Genomic DNA, 19,542 nt, shown 5'->3' with positions numbered 1-19,542 from the left:
CTTGCCTGCTGCTCATGTGGTTTGTGGTGGTGGATATGAAGACAGTTGAAAATGGTCTGACTTTCTGGTTCTTGTTTACAGGCGATGTAACTGGCACTATAAACAAATTTCTTTGCAGCAGTAACTTCATGGAACACTGTTTGCCCTTGATAAGCAAAAGGGCTTTTTGTATCTTAGCACAAATTTGTAATACAACATGTTGATACTTGTTTTATTTCTTTTAGTTTTCTGGTCTAGACTTGAATTCCTCAGACTCTCAGAGTGAAGGAAGCTCTTCAAGCAGTAAGTACATGCAAATTCTCAATTTTACAAACACAGTTTAAAAATCAAGGGGTTTATAGCTGTGAAATGAATTTCTGAAGCCAGGATTTGCAGAGGATGATGGGAAGAACTGGGGAGGTTGCCAGTTAAGCTTGCTTTGGAAATGCTGTATACTTAAGTATGAGCACTTAATTTAGCAGTGGTATGGCATGTGTATGTTTAAGTACTTAAGTGACTTGAGACAATTTTTGCTGTTCTAACTGTCCAAGGTTTTCTGTTGCCTCTAGCCAAACAACGGAGGCTACTGATTATACTACTATTAAGATAATCTGTTTTTTCAAAATATCCAGCTAGAGTTGGAATGCTGGTAAAACTTCTAACTGTACTAATCTTGGTGGAGTAGAAACTGCAATCTCTGAAATGCATGGCTTAAGTCTCTACATTAGGAAGACATGAATGTTCCTGGAATTCACATTTAGCTTGTGCCTGGTACATTCTTATTGATGTTGCTTAGCAGACAGGTGCGTCTGGATTGTAAATGAAGAATGCTATTCAGAAGCAGTTACATGTGGCTTCTGGTTTGATGTGGGCTGAACTGTAGGGGATGGTTGAATTCAAGGGGAAGGAAAAATACTGGTAGTATTCGTACTTGTGAGTGCCAGTACTTGAATGACACAGTGAAAATTGTAAGCTACTCAAATATCTGGCACTAGCTTATGCCTTAATGAGTTCTAGGAAGACAGGCTTTCGTCATAAACCCTTAACATCCATAAAGAGCTTGTATGACTTGGTCAAATAAATAGCAAAGATATTTGTGTCTTTAAAAAACAACAAAAAAAAAGCACACCCCAACAAACCAAAACCCAAACCACACCTGCATAACTATGCAGGAACTTAAGTCTTCACTGCATTGGTCAGCCTTGCTGTATTAAAGGAGTCTTGTTTAAAGATGCTGTAAAGGGCCTTAAAGCCTGTGAGGCATACAAATTTTATTTTTTTTTTCTAATGTTCTTAACAAGGACTTCTGCTGAAGGACTAGTATCTCAAATTGGTAATGCTGCAATCTTGTAATGTTACTTTTCTTTTGTCCTTTAGAAGGCCGATACATTCCTCCTCACTTGCGGAACAGGGAAGCTTCAAAACAGGGTATGTATCAGAAATACAGGGCATCACTTGCATTCTTGGCCTCCTAAATCTCTGGGAACAGACCGTTAAAGGCTTTAATAATGCTGTTATAGGTGGTTGTACAGACTAGTTGACTGTTCTCTGCAAAACGCTGCAACTTAAATCTTGGCTTTAGTGCGCCATTCTTAGTTCCTTCACCAAGTTGTACTCACTTAAGTTCAGTACGTGACTGGCAAAATACCTTCCATATCTCATTAAGCAGTCAGCTGACTAAAGCAAGATGGAGTCTCCTGTCTTAGCTTGACTAGCTCTGATAACTTGAGAATTTTAATGCATTTAAGGAGTACCAGTTTCTGTTTCTGACTGATGTATAACTTGTTGTAATTGGTTGCTTAGTATAAACAAATAGCACAGTTTCAGTTTGTAAATGGATGTTTACACAAATTGCTCTTAACTGGGGGAGCATGAGAAACCAGTTAAGAGAGGCTGTCTTAATGTAGCTTCTTGCAGCAGAAAAAAGGAAGTCCATCCTTTTTTCAGAAGGAAATGCAGGATGCTGGTGAAGGAAACAGGAAACATATGAGCTGTGTTGGTCTTATTTCCATGGGAGTTCTCAGAAATGGCCTTTGTATCTTGCATTTTATTTTCTAAATGGAAGAGAATGAAGAAGAAATGTTTTGTGGAGCGCTTTGGTGGAGTAAGATGCAAAGATTGCAGATGCTGCACCATGTGTTATTGTCTAATGACTTGTATAGATACTAAAACATTTCATCTGACATCTATTGAGATACTTCAGAGGAGCTCAAATATTTTCTGCTATGCAGCAACTTAAGGAGTTGAAAGTCTCATAGTATGGGAAGACTTTGATCTCATCTATTTCTAAAGCAGCAGACTTTCACAGATTGTCTTTTCAATACTGCAAGAGCACTTCATCAGGAGCGGGTGGGAGGGAGACTATTGAAATAAGTGCTGATAGTACTTGGGGAGCTATGTAACTTTAAATTTGACTAGATGAAAAACATTTCGTTGTAATTTTACGCCATTTGAGGAAACGTCAGGGTTTTTTGTGTTTCTGTTTTTTGAGTTCGGTTTTTTTTTGGTCTTTCTTTTGCATGTGTCCAAGCTAGCATAGTGTGTATGTGCGTTTGTGTCTTGGGAGGTGTTTGGATGGAAGGGGAAGAGGGGGTGTTTTTTAACCTAAAAGAAGCATGGCCTGAAACACCAAATGATGAGCAGCTCTGTTACCAGAGCTGAGTATTTTGGGGAAAGTAGAGGGATTGTTCTGCAGTTCAGTGCTCTTGAAGTTCCCAGTTGCATAAACTTCGTATATGGGCAGTCTTTCCAGAAATAACTAACTAAATCTGAGGGGAATTTGCAGGTTTCTCAAAAGCAGGGAACAACTTAAAGTTGGCTTGTAAACATTTGCTATACATATATTTCCTTTCCCTGTATGGTAATTTGTACTAAATTCCAGTTTATTTTTGGGGGGATACCAGATAGAATCATAGAATAGTTAGGGCTGGAAAGGACCTTAAGATCATCTAGTTCCAAAACCCCTGCCATGGGCTGCGACACCTCGCACTAAACCATGCCACCCAAGGCTCTGTCCAGCCTGGCCTTGAACACCGCCAGGGATGGAGCATTCTCAACTTCCCTGGGAAACCTATTCCAGTGCCTCACCACCCTTACAGTAAAGAACTTCCTTCTATCCAATCTAAACTTCCCCTATTTTAAGTTTTAACCCATTACTCCTTGTTCTATCACTACAGTCCCTAGATACAGAAGGATACTTTAGTCTTAGCCCTTGAGTTCATATCATGACCTGTTATGTGTAGGATTGTCACTGTCCATTATGTGCAAGACCATAGTTCAGACACTGCATTGTACATGTGATTATTTGGCTTTTCTGGGAGCTTCAAGCTTCACCTTGCAAAAAGCTATAAAAGTCTTGAAACTAATTTGGCCCATGGTTTACTCACTTATTAGAGCATAGGTTGCCACCTTCCTTTGGTAGACATCACATTTCAAAGCTTCCTTTAAATGTGATTGAGTATCACATCACTAAACTCCTCATGGCTCCCTGTGACAAGCTTCATGATGGCTAAATTGAAAAGCTGCAACTCCAGGCCCCCTGCTGAGAAGGAAAGTGGGTATCATCAGTACAGGGATCTAAAGCAGAGATGTTTTATAGGGTGGTTTGATGCCTGTTATATGCTTGTACTTTCATGAAAGTTATGTTTGCTTCTCTTGTTTACATCTAAATTAACAATTGCTTCTTTTGCTGTGCTAAAGTTGTTCTGTATTGCTAAATACTCCAATGAGCAGCTTGTAAAGATTGCATCAGGGTTTTTTTCAAGGTATAGCGAGTAACAGTCAGGAGATGTTGGATAACAGTGGTATTTGACCATACAGTAAAATTGTTGATGCAGCCTTACAAGTGTAGTAACCTGATAAAATGCTCTTGGGTGTAAAAATCAGTCTATTTGGAACCATATTTCAGTAATCTAGTAGAATTGTCTTGCTCGCATACCATAACCTTGTGGACTTCTGTGGTAGTGTTAACTAACTTACTTTATTTAAAAATTTGAAGTATTTGTCCTGTGTGGTGTTCCCTTAGACATTCTCTAGACACAAATAGTGTATAGTTTCTAGCTTGTGATTCTAATTTTCCTCTGTAGCTGATGATGGTATAGTAATTCATGGACACCTTTAAAGTTGCACAATTGGCTTAATTGCAGCCAGAGAAATCACTTAAGGCTGTTGACTGTTACTTCAAGATCAGTTGCTTCCTGTGTTCCTGAAGAACTGAGGATATTTCAATAGGTATTGACAGGGGAAGGACACTCAGGGATGTAAAGTATTTCTGTTTTAAACTCTTGCATTGCTAGCTTCAGCATGTTCTTTCCATATACCTGCAGATCTGTCCCTCTTGTAATACAGATTTGCTGCTTGTACCTGGGAACAAGAGAGTACATAACTGCAGGTAGTAAGAGTATGCATAAAAATGTCTTTAGGTCACTTAATGTCAGTTCTGTTTATATAGAGCTTGGTATGCAGGCCTCCCTGGTCTAAAATTCTTGCTTCCATGAGCTTGAGTTGATAACACCAAGTCTTGTCATGTTATTTTCTTGTTAAACTTGCTGGAAGATGCTCTTGGATATTTAAAGTCTCATCTGATCCTATAGTAGTTCAAGGAGTAGCTGTTAGAACTTAAGAACGTTACAAAATGCAAATTAAAATGCTGATTGAGGATAAGCATTGGCAATTCTGCCATTCTTCATGGGTGCAAGAACTGAAAAATAGCTTTGGAAGCTCATTATGTTACTGAACTCCAGATTTATCCTTTTGGTGAGAAATGTGTGCTGGATTCAATATATGCAGGCTTTTACTTAACCAACTCCCTTTACCCACCTCGATGTTTTTAGAGAATTTCCTGATAATTCTTGTATGGTCTTGTGATCAACCTTTGCTTTAGAGAAGTCAGCCTGTGGTCTGTCATGTGTTGTCTCAGTGAATTTGCTTTAGATTTATTTTGCCATGTGTTCTACATAAAGATTTCTTCTGCTAGCTGATTGCTTTGAAGTGACTTGTATGGCTTGGACCTCTGTTCTCTGTCCATCCACAAGTAAAATAGGAATGCCAAAGGGAATTAATGGTCCTAATGGTCAAGCAGGGTGTGTATATACAGGTATTTGTTAAAGACTTGGTCTCAAAGTTGCTGTGCTACCTTAAAGAAAAATGTGGCAAGGTAGCAGCTTCAGAAAGTACTGCAAGCTAGATGAGTAAGCTTACTTTTGTATATTATTTGGACTATATAGTTTTAGAATCATAGAATAGTTAGGGTTGGAAAGGACCTTAAGATCATCTAGTTCTAACCCCCCTATCATGGGCAGGGACACCTCACACTAAACCATGTCACCCAAGGCTCTCTTCAGCCTGGACTTGAACACCACCAGGGAGGGAGCATTCACAACTTCCTTGGGCAACTGATTCCAGTGCCTCACCACCCCTGCAGTAAAGAACTTTCTCCTTGTATCCAATCTAAGCATCTAAGCTTCCTGTGGTTAAGTTTGAACCTGTTACCTACCCCTTGTCCTATCACTACAGTCCCTAATGAAGAGTCCCTCCCCAGCATCCTTATAGGCCCCCTTCAGATACTGTAAGGCTGCTATGAGGTCTCCATGCAGCCTTCTCCAGGCTGAATGGCCCCAACTTTCTCAGCCTGCCTTCATGCAGGAGGTGCTCCAGTCCCCTGATCATCCTCGTGGCCCTCCTCTGGACTTGTTCCAACGACTTTTGATTCCTTTCTGGAACTTTTTAAACTTCATAAAAGATCTTAATTTAATACAGCATGAACCCTTTGTTTTTTTTGTTTTTTTTTTTTTTTGCTAATGAGGAACTACATCTATATATTCCTAAAGGTTGCTGTCATTACAACTATTGTTAGGTCTCTTGACACAAAGATGTACTCCAGTAATTTTAGTGTGGTTTGAAAGTTACTCATACCGAAATCTGGGTTTAGATACTTTTCTAAACAAGCTACAGACAACTTTCTCCTGCATTAATGAAGTAATTATGGTATTCTTGATGTTCTGTCAGAAGTCTCTCTGTGTGAAGTTAATTCATCCTTAAGAACTAAACTAGGATTCTTAAGTAGACCATGTAATGTATAGCTAAAATACCCTTTTCTGCCAGGTTTTGATAGTGGTGGCTGGAGTTCTAGCAGAGACAAGGATGCATACAGCAGCTTTGGTGCACGGTCTGACCGTGGAGCAAAATCAAGCTTCTTTGACCGTGGAAATGGATCCAGAGGAGGAAGGCAAGTACTTATTTCTCTGGGTGGTGCGTACAAAGTCTGTCATGGTTTTAGTAGTGCCTCTATAATCTTGATGATAAAGTTAGAGTTCTAGGTGTGAATGACAGGATAAAGTAGCAGGAACCTGGGAGGGGAGCAGAAAGAGAACCTTGCTTTTAAAGGTACATGAGTTCCAGGATGGAAAAATCGCATATGTTGCAAAGTGTGTCCTGTAGTCTACCACCAGCCACTCACTGGCAGCTGTAGTGACTTGCTGACCTTAACATTCCACCAAAAGAGTGCTAGATGGATGGCTACTTCCAGAAAAAAAAAACATGAACTGTTTGGAACATAGAAAATATATGAAAACAGTTTTTCTTTTTTTCCTAATTTCAGCATTTTTTCCTTGTTTAAAAAGTGTAGTTAATAAAACTGGGTGAGACTCTTGCAGGTTCTCTACCTTACTTGATCAGTCTTACACACATCATGCGTTGTATGCACAAGTGTGGTGAGAGTGACCTTTATCGACTAGTAAAGGTGACGCTAGTCCTGTATCCAGAGTTTTCTCAAACATGACTTACCAGACCCAAAAACTTAACAGTTGAGGTAAGGACTTCTTCCACCTTCTTTTTCTGAGTCAGTGGTACAGGTAAGATCATTTATAAAATAATGTGACATGTAATTACTGTATTTATTTTGGTCACATTCATGATGGGGGAATAAAAGAAAAAATTGCAGCACTCAAGGGTTTTGTCTGGATGTGTGGAACCTAACTAAAATGAGGGTTGGAGAAAGGGAGGGGGTACCAGATAAGTGTCTCCTAAGATGTTGTAAGTGGAGCTTACTACAAAAAATAGTGAAGACAGGGCAACTTGAGCTGCAGCTCTGCTGGCAGATAACTGATCCTTTACATTTGTTAGACTTGACTAAATCAAAATGGTGATAAAAGACACATTCAGTGTGTTAAGATAACCTAAGCTGTGAAATCATGACAGTCTAAGACAGAATGCATGACCTAGTCTGATGGCTGGGACTACACTCCTTTCAGTTCATGGGTGGGAAAACAAGTATAGATAATCAGATGGCTTTAAATTGTTCTACAGTTGTATATGTGATACACAGAGCATACACTACTAGGTTATTATAACTTTAATTTTGTATGTCAGAAAACCCTGTTGCTCAGGAACGGTGGCCTGACATTCTTGCTGTGTTTAGATATGAAGAGCGTGGAAGAGGTGGTGACTATGACAGGAGCGGCTTTGGCAGATTTGACCGTGGTGGGAATAGCCGCTGGTCTGACAAATCAGATGAAGATGACTGGTCAAAGCCTCTTCCCCCAAGTGAGCGCCTGGAACAGTAAGTAATGTATATACTGTAAATTCACATGACAGAGTCAGTTGATGTGTCTAGCAAGTAAAATACTTCTCTTCTGTTTGCAGGGAGCTATTTTCAGGAAGCAATACTGGCATTAACTTTGAAAAATACGATGATATTCCTGTTGAAGCAACAGGCAGCAACTGTCCTCCACATATTGAAAGTGTAAGTTAGTTGGTTTTTTTGTTTGGCTTTTTTTTTTTGGTATTTTTTATAAATCGGGTTTGCTAATATATTTAATAGTGACTATTATCTGATGTCATGCTGTCTTAAATTGAGGGAGGAAGGGGAGATGTTGTCTTGCCTTCCTACAGCTAAGCTGTTTTTCAGAGGAGGGTTGTATGTAATGAACCAAGACAGAAGAGCAGTTATGTAAGCATGTTAACACACACAGGTCACTTGCAGTTGACTTGTCTTTAAACAGTAAACATGTAAAGAAGTAAAAGTGCTTGGAGGAGGTGGTGTAGTTTATACTTTCAGGCTTTTCAAGGATCACTCGTGATTGGACTTAAGTAACCACCAGACTCTTGGTAACTTGTTCTTGAGTATCTGTAAACTTAATAGGCAAGCTCTATAGTAAGAGATGAATCAAAAGCTACTTTACAGATGACTTCTTAGACTGAATGTTGTACTATGGTGGCTGAAGGGAAGCATCCTCATGCTACTCATTTTAAATATCTTTCAGTTCAGTGATGTTGACATGGGAGAAATTATTATGGGAAACATTGAGCTCACACGCTATACCCGTCCTACTCCAGTCCAGAAACATGCAATACCTATTATTAAAGAAAAGAGAGACTTGATGGCCTGTGCTCAGACAGGTAAGTTAGTAACTCTGCTGTTCAGTTCTTAGTAGGAATAGGGTCTTGTATTTCTCAAGCTGCAGGGAAGAGGTCTGTAAGTAGTAGTGTTCTCTTAGGAGTATACTGAAATACCTGCAGTGATGGAAACTAGCTGGCTTTATTCTTGGAACTGCTTCAGATGTGGCTTGACTGCGTTTACTGTGTTTGTCCTTAGAGAAATGTTCATGGCTTAAATCACATTCACCTTGCAGTTTTGTGGTGCAAAGTGACAAGTCTTCCGTAGAGAAACTCTGCTGGCAAAGGAGTGCATTCCATTGGCATAGGCAGTATCCATATACTAGTGCAGATGTTACTGGGTATATGCTGGTGGTACAAAATTAGTGCTGTAGTTGATAATATAGTAGCTTTGAAAATGACTGTTAATACTGAATTGTATCCTAATAGGGTCTGGGAAAACAGCTGCATTTCTTCTGCCAATACTGAGCCAGATCTATGCAGATGGCCCTGGTGATGCCTTGAGAGCTATGAAGGCAAGTACCTAAACCTCAGTTTTGGAAAAGCTATGACTAATGTGTATTTTTGCCCTGTATGTTGGTATCTGCTACTGAACACAATAGGTGGTCTTAAATGTCATCATTACTTTGGGTAGGATAGGTAAGCTTCTTGCCTTCTAAAAGACAAGCTATTCCCCTTGAAAAAATACAGGCTGTGAAACCTTTTTCCTTTCTAAAGAGTTGATATCTGTAACTAATTGTTTGAGTATTTTTTGTTGTTGCCTGGGCTTTAAAGATGCTTCCCTTTCTACAGAAAACCTATGAGGTCACACACGTCTTATGTTGTAGCGACTTCGGGATAGGAAGTAACAGGTTTTATACAGCTATTTCGCTGCTGCTTAAGTAGCAGTGCAGGTTGTAGACCTGAGAGTTACCAGGAGCTGAATCTTGGGTACTGGAGTTACTGCAGTCTTGAGATGCAGTGCTTAAAACAAGCTGGCTCTCAGTCATGCTTTTTCTTGTTAAGACAAACTTGGTGACCCATCTTCAGTATTGCCTGTAACAGCTGTTCTAATTTCCTCTTGCATTTGAGGAATTCAGAGTATTTCTTCTTACTCTTCAGGAGAATGGGAGGTATGGGCGCCGCAAGCAATATCCAATCTCGCTGGTCTTGGCTCCCACTAGAGAACTGGCTGTGCAGATCTACGAGGAAGCCAGAAAGGTATGTCTAGGAGTTCATCCTTCTAAAAATGCTTAAGTGTAGTTTTCCTTTGAGCTAATTTACTTTGCTTTGTAGTTTGCATACCGTTCCAGAGTTCGTCCCTGCGTTGTATATGGTGGTGCAGACATTGGTCAGCAGATACGCGACTTAGAACGTGGATGTCACTTGCTTGTAGCAACTCCAGGACGACTGGTTGATATGATGGAGAGGGGAAAGATTGGACTGGATTTCTGCAAGTAAGTGAAGTGTTCTTGGCCACATACAAGTGTCTTGGCAGCTGGAAACGACCCTCTAAAGTGAGATCTGGGCTTAATGACCCAAGTTCTGCCTTTTGGACTGTGTAAACACCTAGTTGAGAACTTTGCTGTGTTACAGATTAAAGAAAAAGCTCTGAAAAATAACTTTTTTTATTATTATTTAGGTACCTAGTGCTTGATGAGGCTGACAGAATGCTTGATATGGGGTTTGAACCTCAAATTCGTCGAATTGTTGAACAAGATACTATGCCACCAAAGGGGGTTCGTCATACCATGATGTTCAGTGCTACTTTCCCCAAGGAAATCCAGGTACTTGACGGAGCTCTAAAATTTTAAGAGCTCACAGGCCAGATTTCAGCCCTGGAAGGCATAAAAAAAAGCTGATTGGATTATTTTTTTTTTGTCCATCTTATCTATTTCAGATGCTTGCTCGTGACTTCCTTGATGAATATATCTTTCTGGCTGTAGGCAGAGTAGGTTCTACATCTGAGAATATCACACAGAAAGTAGTATGGGTGGAAGAGTCAGACAAACGATCGTTTCTGCTTGACCTGCTGAATGCCACAGGTAAAGACCACTCTCAGATAAGCAAATAAGGCAAAGCTCTGATGAGGCAAATATAATGACTCAAGTAATAAGAACTTCTGTTGAGTAGGTAAATAAAAGGATATTTCCTTCAAATGCCGTGAATATAGTGCACTGGCTAGATGACAGTTTTAAGTGGATATAAGCTCTTCTCGTAATATGGAATGGGGATAGGGAGCTCTAGGATCTTCAGTTTAGAATAAAAAAGAGTGGAGAACTGAAACTGCCTTTTACCCACATGGTGGAGTCAAAGCTACTTGCACAGCTCTTCTGCTAACCCATGCTTCAATTATTGTTAGGCAAGGATTCCTTGACTCTGGTGTTTGTGGAAACTAAAAAGGGTGCAGATGCTCTTGAGGACTTCTTGTACCATGAAGGATATGCCTGTACAAGCATACATGGAGATCGTTCTCAGAGAGACAGAGAGGAAGCACTGCATCAGTTCCGTTCGGGCAAGAGCCCAATTCTTGTTGCCACAGCAGTAAGTAAAATCAATGACACTTGAGCCAGTAAGCATATTTACTTGGCCTGTGGAATTTTACTAAGATCTGATTTAATCCTTTGACCACTAGGTAGCAGCAAGAGGACTGGATATCTCAAATGTAAAGCATGTCATAAACTTTGACTTGCCAAGCGACATTGAAGAGTATGTACATCGTATTGGACGTACAGGCCGTGTAGGAAACCTTGGTAAGTATGTTAAATAATTTTCATAGACAGTACATCATACCAAAGTTGGTAGTTGTACTGCATTGGCTAAGCAGCAAATTCCCAGTAAGCATTTGAGAGAAGCCCATGTGCTGCCTTCTGTGACCCGGAACTGGTTCATGCTGTCTAGCCAGTGTGGAAAGTAACCTGTTCCTTTAGCTAGTGTTTTTGTTGCTGTTAATAAGCTCTGATACAGCTAACCTTGGTATCTTGTGTTTGTAAGACTCCTGTGCTTAGCCAAGGGTTTTTTGACTAGCTGTGGTGGAATAATGGTCTTAAATGGCTTTCTCTTCAGGTAATTCTAGTGTTCTCAAGCTTGGCAGTCACAGCTGCAGGTGGAGTGTGAAATTGGTTTAAGTGCTGTAGTGTACTTGTGTGGGGCTAAAACTGATTGTTTACTTCAGGTCTTGCCACCTCATTCTTCAATGAGAGGAACATAAACATCACCAAGGACTTGCTTGATCTTCTTGTTGAGGCTAAGCAAGAAGTACCATCTTGGCTGGAAAACATGGCTTATGAACAACATCACAAAGGAGGTGGCAGCCGTGGACGATCTAAGAGGTAATGGTAACAACTTTAGCTAAAGGTATACTGAATCCATTATGAGAAGCATTTCTCTGACTTGCTTTCAGTCTGCTAAAGGGAAGACAAACTAGTGGAGCCTAAACTGTGAGTTAAGTGCATCAGGAAGTGACAGCTTGATACGAATGCTTTCGTTCTATCTTATCAGGCAATTAATCTGTAAGATGTTCTCCCCTTAAGCAGACAACTAGATACCGCTGAGGTAGAATGACATCAGCAAAAACTGCTTCAGAACTCCAAAAGCACTTACTAGTAATGCAGATCTGCATGTACTAGAAATATGCTTTCAGCAGCATTATTTTGATGTGTAGGAGGAAGTAATGTATACCTCCTGACACAAAATGGGAAAGGCATGAGGGTTGGACTGCACATGTGAGGCCACTTGTAAAGTAGTCTGAGGAAACCAAAAAATGCTTTATAAGCTGGTAATAGAAAGCCATGTTCAATGGCTTAATGGGTTAGGAGGAGAAACAACCCTTCCTCTTAATGTAGTTGACATGACGCAGCCACATGAATTACAGCTGTTTTGGGCGTGTTGTTTTTTTTTTCTTCAGAAGTGTGTTTGGAAAATGGTTTTCCTTTTCTGCAATATGGAAGGTGGGCATAAATGCATCATGTGAATACCAAGATAAGTTTGGAAAATATGTGGAGCACTTGCACTGAAGCAAGTCTTCCTGGGATCTGAGAAAGTAGTGCAACATGACAAGTGCAGTACAACCCTGTGTAAATAATTTTCCTTTGCCATCTGGAATGCCCTTTCCATATAGCATTGGGATGCTTAATAAAGCTTGCTGAACTTAACACACATCCTAGTTACTGGCCAGCTGCAGTTGGTAACCAGAGCTGAAGAAATTTAGTACTTAAATCTCAATGTCTGCAGTGCTTAAAATACCATTGACTTGACTTTGTCTTTGTTTTCTTTCTTTATACAGCAGTAGGTTCAGTGGAGGATTTGGTGCCAGAGACTATCGAACAAGTAGTGGTTCTGGTAGCACTAGCTTTAGTAGCAGTCGATCAACCAGCAGCCGCATTGGAGGAAGTGGCAGCAGAGGATTTGGAGGTAAGAAAAACTGGGTAGGGAATGCTGGCAAATTGAAAGTCATATCCACAATGCTTGACTATAGTAAGACTTAAGGAGATAATGTTTAAATATGAGGCCAGCCTGGTGCTTGCTGTTCCACAAAGTCTCAGCATTGTCCTTGGATCTAGACTAGAGCAAGTTACCTGCCTTTGCTTAATTTGATGCTATCTATCTTTCCAGCACTTCAGTTTAATGTTGTGCATTTAACAGTACTTCTGGGTGCGTTATCTTTAATAGACAGTAGACATCTTGTTTGTGCCCTAGGCTGTTTTCTTCTTGGGAAGGCACAAGTCTTTAATGGGTTAATTAAGCATCACTTTCTCTTGCCTTTCATAGGTGGTGGTTATGGAGGCTTCTACAACAGTGATGGATATGGAGGAAACTATAACTCCCAGGGGGTTGACTGGTGGGGCAACTGAATCTGCTTGCAGCAGATATCCTACCAAACAAGCTAATATGGAAACCACATGTAACTTAGCCAGACTATACCTTGTGTAGCTTCAAGAACTCGCAGTACATTACCAGCTGTGATTCTCCACTGAAATTTTTTTTAAGGGAGCTCAAGGTCACAAGATGGAAACAAAGGAACAAGTAGCCCTATCTTGAAGGTGGTTTTGAAGACTCTATTGCTGTAGTCAGGATTAACTCCCCTCCCACCCATCCCCACCCAGAAACTGCATTTTGATTTTGTGACTGAGGATCATTTGTTTGTTAATGTACTGTGCCTTTAACTTTAGACAACTTTTATTTTGATGTCCTGTTGGCTCAGTAATGCTCAAGATATCAATTGTTTTGACAAAATAAAAATTACTGAACTTGGGCTAAAATCAAACCTTGGCACACAGGTGTGATACAACTTAAACAGGAATCACTGATTCATCCATAATACTACAAAGAAAAACTTATGCGGTAGCCTGCATTAGGGCTTTTGGTATCTGCAGATTTGAAAAATAAAAACATCTTGAAGCATATCAATGCAATTAGTTTCTAATGTGGCAAAACTGTACTAAGTTAAAGTTCTGATTTGCTCACTCTATCCTGGATAGGTACTTAGAACCTGATAGCCTTTAATAAGCCATTCCAGTCATGATGAGATGATGTATGGGTACATGCATACATTAAAAGCACTGTTTTTGAAGTTAATGCAAGCAAATACAGCAATTCCTTTTTCAATATTTAGGCAGATCATTAATGTGAGCTAGCCAAATGTGGGCAGAACATTACAGGGAACGTTTAAAGGTCTGATAACTTGAAATAGTTTTTAGGAGAATTCATCTACTTAGACTTTTTAAAATGCCTGCCATATGAAATTGAAATGGTAGAATGGCTGACCATGGCAGTGATTGGCCCTCCTTAAGGGCCTGACTGAATTTTTGGTCTAATAACGCATGCTAGTGTTGATGTTTTTTGGTCAAGAGGGTATGAACAGGAAGAATTATGCAGCAGGCTTTATTTTAATGCAGATTCACATTACTCTGTTCAAGCTGCGTGGAGATGTTAAACTGGCTTACTGTAGACTTTGTAAAATGGCTCCAGAAGAGTAACAAACAAACCTGAGATCACAGAGGTTGGAAATGTACATAAACTGCACAAGGTTTCAATTCTGCTATTAAGGTGCAGTTTTAGTCAGTTTTAGTTGCATAGGTTTCCATTGTATTTATAGTCTGTTTATGCTAAATCTGGCCAAAGATAAGTATTGTCCACCAGAAAAACGCCTCTGCCACGTGGGATTTCTGTGCTGATTTTGTGGCCGGAACCGTTAACAACTAATCTACAGTGGCACAGGAAAATGGCAAAAATCTCCTAAAGTGCAATAGATTTTTTCAAGTGTATTGTGCCTTGTTCTAAAACTTTTATTAAGTAGGTGCACTTGACAGTATTGAGGTCATTTGTTATGGTGCTATTTCAAGTCTAGGTTTAGGCCCTTGTACATTTTGCCCATAACTTTTTACAAAATACTTCTTTTATTGCACATTCAGAGAATTTTATATATGTCTTGTGTGCGTGTCCTTAACTTCCAATCTTATTTTGTCTCTTGGAGATTGAACGCAGCTTGTGTAAGGAGAAGGAAATAGATTCTAAAACTTATTTGGGACCATGGGAATGATAGCTGGGAAGAAAACTATTTGCACACGACAGATTTCTAGATACTTTTTGCTGCTAGTTTTGTGTAATATTTATTGAACATTTTTGACAAATATTTATTTTTGTAAGCCTAAAAGTGATTCTTTGAAAGTTTAAAGAAACTTGACCAAAAGACAGTACAAAAACACTGGCACTTGAATGTTGAATGTCACCGTATGCGTGAAATTATATATTTCGGGGTAGTGTGAGCTTTTAATGTTTAAGTCATATTAAACTCTTAAGTCAAATTAAGCAGACCCGGCATTGGCAGTGTAGCCATAACTTTCTGATAGGTAAAACAAAAAATTGGCAACTTAAAATTGAACATGCCAAGGTTTTGATACACTTGTCTTAAGATATTAATGAAACACTTCGAAACACTGATGTGAAGTGTCCAGATTCTCAGATGTTTGTTGCGTGAGTTTTGTTTAGTTGTGTGTTATTTTTTATTTTATTTTTTTTCAGTGAATGTCTGGCACATTGCAATCCTCAAAACATGTGGTTATCTTTGTTGTATTGGCATAATCAGTGACTTGTGCATTTTAGCAAGTTTTATCAGCCAGCAATATTTTCAGTTCAGATACAAGGATTCAAAACAATATGCAAGAATGGATTTAAACTTGCTGAATGTGAAAATTGAGTTTCAAGTCACTGTAGGTTTAGAATTGCTTATTGTATTAGTTTAGATGCTAGCACTGCATGTGCTGTGCATATTCTTGATTTTATTAAATAAAAAAGTTGAACTGCACAGTCTACTCGTTTGTGAAGCGTCACTCTTCTGGTTTACAAGATATGTAGCCTGACTAGTCTTACGCATGTGCAACTCTGGAAGCAGGTGGATCTAGTGTGGTACGCATCAGTGTGGTGATCAGTGGCAGCTAGGATCAGGGTTACAGCTGTAGCATCTTTCAAGTACCTTGTGCCCTACAGTGTTAGGTACATGTACAGGTTGTCTAGAGAAGCTAACAAAACAGAGCTGGAACAGATAAGGTTGTAATCCTGTTGCTGTTCCAATAACCTAATAAAAGCTTGCTCAGGCTTGATTCCTCAGCCATTCAACGTTGGGTACTTCACACAGTTGTGCTTCTGAACTTGGTAAAGGTGCCTTAGAGAGCTTTAAATTTGATGTCTTGCCTGTTAATTTTTGCTGGGCCACCTTGCTGAAAACAAGCATGTATAAGAAGTGCAGTGCATGTTCTTTCCAAAAGAAATGTGCTTCCCCCCTCAGTAAACACATACCCAATACTCTCAGTTTTCGATTGGCTTTCTAAAGCTAAGCAATGAGATTGGGCTGGAATGAGGTTAAATACTGGAATATTCAAGGGGTTACAGTGGAAGGTGTAGGTCCTGTTGTTTCCAATCTACCTTTGAAGCTAGATAAAAGCTTTGCTTTGTTTAGAAGGAATACAGATCTGTGCTGTCCTGACTGCAGAAGCTATTGAATTCCCAGTGGAGTAGAGGAGAGGAAAGCAGTGCCTGGGAGAAAGTGCACTTGCAGTCATGGATCCATATAGTGCACATGGTAACTGGTATCTTCCCTACTCTGTACATTGCTAATCCATACTATGTATGGGCCCTGAAGAACTATGGGAAGGAGGAGATAAGCATGATGACTCATACAAGGTGATAGCTTGTTGGAGGACCTGCTTTGAGTGCGCTGACTGTGGACCACACTAAATTTACCTGCTCTAGACTTGCACTGACTTACCAGCCTCATCGTGCAGGGCTTTGTGTTGTCATGCTATGTCCCTGGATGTGCAACATGCACTTAAGTACTTTCCCAAAGCTCTAACCTGGCATTTCCCCCACCCCGCCTTGTATATCATGTCGCTAAGGTCTGAGGCAGACAGAACCACAGGTAGGAGATGCACTGAGTGCAGTAATGTGCACCATGGAGGTGGTCTGTGGGATCTGGAAGTCAAGCTTTGAGTGTAAAGTTTTGTGTTCTGTGCTAGAGTATGAGGTTGTTCCTGGCAAAAGGTGTTCTAGAAAGTGCAGGCATGGCAGAAATCGGGAGGCAGCTGAAACCACAGGAGCACAGCAGAGCGGCTCTAGGCTAGATCTGAGAGCAGTGCTCTCCATACTCAGGGTGGTGAAGGCAGTGGAATGGTTAGTGTGAAGTATGGGGAGTGAATGAAAACTGAAGTCTGGTGCTCACGTGTGACAGGAATGCTTGGGAAGATTCTCTTCCATTGAGGCTGGAGAAAGGAACTTCTGGTGGTGTGAGGTTGAAATGAGGCTACTGGGGAAATCACAGGAATGAGTGTTGGGACACATACTGCTAAGAGAAGCAGAGAGCATGTTCCCATGGTGTGAGTTTGTACTTCAGCACTGCAGTTACCCGAGTACTGGTAATTCTTTGCATATTGGGCAGCATAATTTTTTCCTATGATAAATGGGGAAATAGTTTGGGAGTGGGTGGAGAAAACTGATCCTAAATTGTATGATAAAGGCTGTGAAGTTAAATGGTGAAAATGATTACTGATACGCTTTAGACTGAAGTTACATTGTATCAGGCCTTTAAAACATGCAGTAAGTCGGGTAGTAAATGGCTGCCTATGCTGGTAAGTGGCAGAGGTTACAGTGAAAAGGCTGTGATGAAACCTATTCTAGTTTCTGCCATTACTGGGACCTGTGCAGATCAGCAGTGGTCTTGAAACATCCATTTGACTGTGGTGACAAGGATGAGAAGGACTTAGATTAATGTTCTGTTGTAGATTTTCATGTAAGATGAAAGCAGTGGGGTTATTGGAGGAGTTTGGATATTGTTAGGTGCAAGCACAAAATCTCTAGGCAGTGATAGAGTGGAAAGCTGACTTGTGCAAGCAGAATGCTGCTGGGGCTTTCAGCACAGCAAGCACACAGGAGTTGCACTGTATACATCATGAAAGCTGTGTGTCTGTAGCCGCCTGAGTTTGTGAATCCTCATCAAATGCAGTGTTCACTGTTGCTCATATTTATCAATGTGTTAGCCTGCAGCTAGTTGTTACAGTCTACATTGTATTACAGCTCTCAGGTGTTCGCTCTCATTCTTTGGAGGAAGAGAGCAAAGGGCAAGTCTCTAGTTTCATTCGTACTTTGTGGTGAGCTCTTCCACTTTAGCGAACCTAGTTGCACTAGCACACAAGGACAGTCACAAGACAGTCGTAACTGGATTATTTTGAGGGGAAGAAGATTGCCAAGGCTGTAGAGATGACACCAATTATTGCATGAAACTATCTTGGTTACCACTTTGTGTCAGAAAACACACTAGTAGAGAGTCCATCTGGTTCTGCAACCTTGCTGGCTGGTTGACTTATTTGCCTTGTGCATAGCTTTGCTTGCCTGTGGCACTCAAGTAGTCCCAGGAAGTGGTCTGTGTAACTATTACTGTGTTCACAGAAATACTACTTGCCAAGCTGAAGTGACCACCTGATGGCTAACAAAGCAGGTCTAGGCCAGAACCAAGACCAGGAAAAGCATGAGTGGTGGTGGGGGCCTTTGTCCACTCACTGATCTGCCACAACGGGGTCCTGTGCTGCTACCCTCAGTTCTTCCTGGGCATTATTTAGGGAAGGTCTGGAAAGGCTGTCAGTGCTATACATCTCTTGAGTCTTGGCTGTCCGTTTAGGATAAGGGTGGAAGGGAATTGTGTGTTTGGTCATCTGGGGCACTGCATCTCTGCTGGGAGTTTTTGTAAGCAATTGAAATCCTGCTCTAAACTTGGTGTGTTACCAAGAATAGGTTCACTCTTAGTCCTGCCACTTCAGGGGAATTTTACCATGCGTATCATCTGATTTGTTAGCAAAAAATACTGCTGTTAAAGGAATGACGTTGTTCAAATAGATGTTGAGAGCACAGATTGCACACTGCTAAATCTGATTAATCATCTGTACAGGTTTCAGTTCAGCAACAGCATCAAATTACGTATTTGGTAGGATGAGCTTTGTTCCCACTGATGTTTTATATAAACTGGAGTTCTCAAGTTGTGTTTATCACCAAGGGGCATGCTCTGATAGGCTAGGACTATAGGCTTTACAGGGAAGGCTGAAGTACAATCCGGAGTAATTTGATAGAAAACTGTTGATGTTATGTGCTTAGATACTCAGTGCGGAAAACCCAGGTGTTGCTTCATAGAGGGACTTGAGTAGCAGAGTTTTTTCAGCGGGCAAGGACTGTATCTAATATCCTTCAGTTGATGACTCAGTGGGAAAGAAGGGGTAGTCATGAATTCGAAAAGGAAAAAGAAGAAAGGGTTAGGCAAAGACGTTTCAGGCATCTGTTCCCAGCTGTGCCGCTCATCTGGGTTACCTGGTGCCAGTCACGTCGTGTGCTGCAGCTGATATCCTTGCCTCTTATCCTGTCAGTGTAAAACGTCAACTTTTTCAAGCAAGGACTGCAGCATCCTATCCCATCTGTCATTTCACCTGGGGATTCTAGTTTCTACTTAAAAACAATAATTTGCAGGTAGATTGAGCTTAAAAACAAACAAAAAAATCACTGCCCAATAAGAGCCATGGTACACCTTAGCATATTCCTTGATTATTATAACAAGACAGATAAATGAGATTCCTGATAGCATTTTTCAAGTAGCTGCTTTTGTTCTTTCTACTTCAACTTGCATTGTTTACCTTGCTTTCTATCTCTTTTATT

General features: G+C 40.4%; 2 protein-coding genes across 3 annotated transcripts; both read left to right on the top strand.

Annotated features, from left to right (window-relative positions):
• Positions 1-224: 224 nt before the first annotated feature.
• LOC130596975 (ATP-dependent RNA helicase DDX3X-like) lies at positions 225-6,471 on the top strand (the record flags this gene model as incomplete). Its single annotated transcript, XM_057405101.1, has 3 exons — positions 225-282; positions 1,357-1,407; positions 6,082-6,471. Coding segments are annotated over 3 exons (324 nt in total), but the record flags the coding sequence as incomplete, so codon positions are not given.
• Positions 6,472-7,177: 706 nt separating this feature from the next.
• DDX3X (DEAD-box helicase 3 X-linked) lies at positions 7,178-15,658 on the top strand. Of its 2 annotated transcripts, none has more exons than XM_057405094.1 (13): positions 7,178-7,537; positions 7,621-7,720; positions 8,241-8,376; positions 8,803-8,888; positions 9,475-9,573; positions 9,649-9,809; positions 9,995-10,139; positions 10,253-10,397; positions 10,715-10,896; positions 10,988-11,105; positions 11,528-11,684; positions 12,641-12,765; positions 13,123-15,658. In XM_057405094.1, the coding sequence occupies exons 1-13, from the start codon at positions 7,341-7,343 to the stop codon at positions 13,203-13,205; spliced, it is 1,734 nt and encodes a 577-aa protein (XP_057261077.1). In that variant the 5' UTR covers positions 7,178-7,340; the 3' UTR covers positions 13,206-15,658. The 2 variants fall into 2 exon arrangements, with proteins under 2 accessions (XP_057261077.1, XP_057261076.1); XM_057405093.1 differs by having other exon boundaries at positions 12,638-12,765.
• The last annotated feature ends 3,884 nt before the right edge of the window (positions 15,659-19,542 follow it).

This window comes from Pezoporus wallicus, unplaced genomic scaffold (assembly GCF_028554395.1).
Source record: "Pezoporus wallicus isolate ANWC-B61680 ecotype Strahan unplaced genomic scaffold, APGP_CSIRO_Pwel_v1 contig_1739, whole genome shotgun sequence".
Classification (NCBI taxonomy): Eukaryota; Metazoa; Chordata; class Aves; order Psittaciformes; family Psittacidae; genus Pezoporus; species Pezoporus wallicus.
This window is presented reverse-complemented; position numbering and strand designations above follow the sequence as displayed.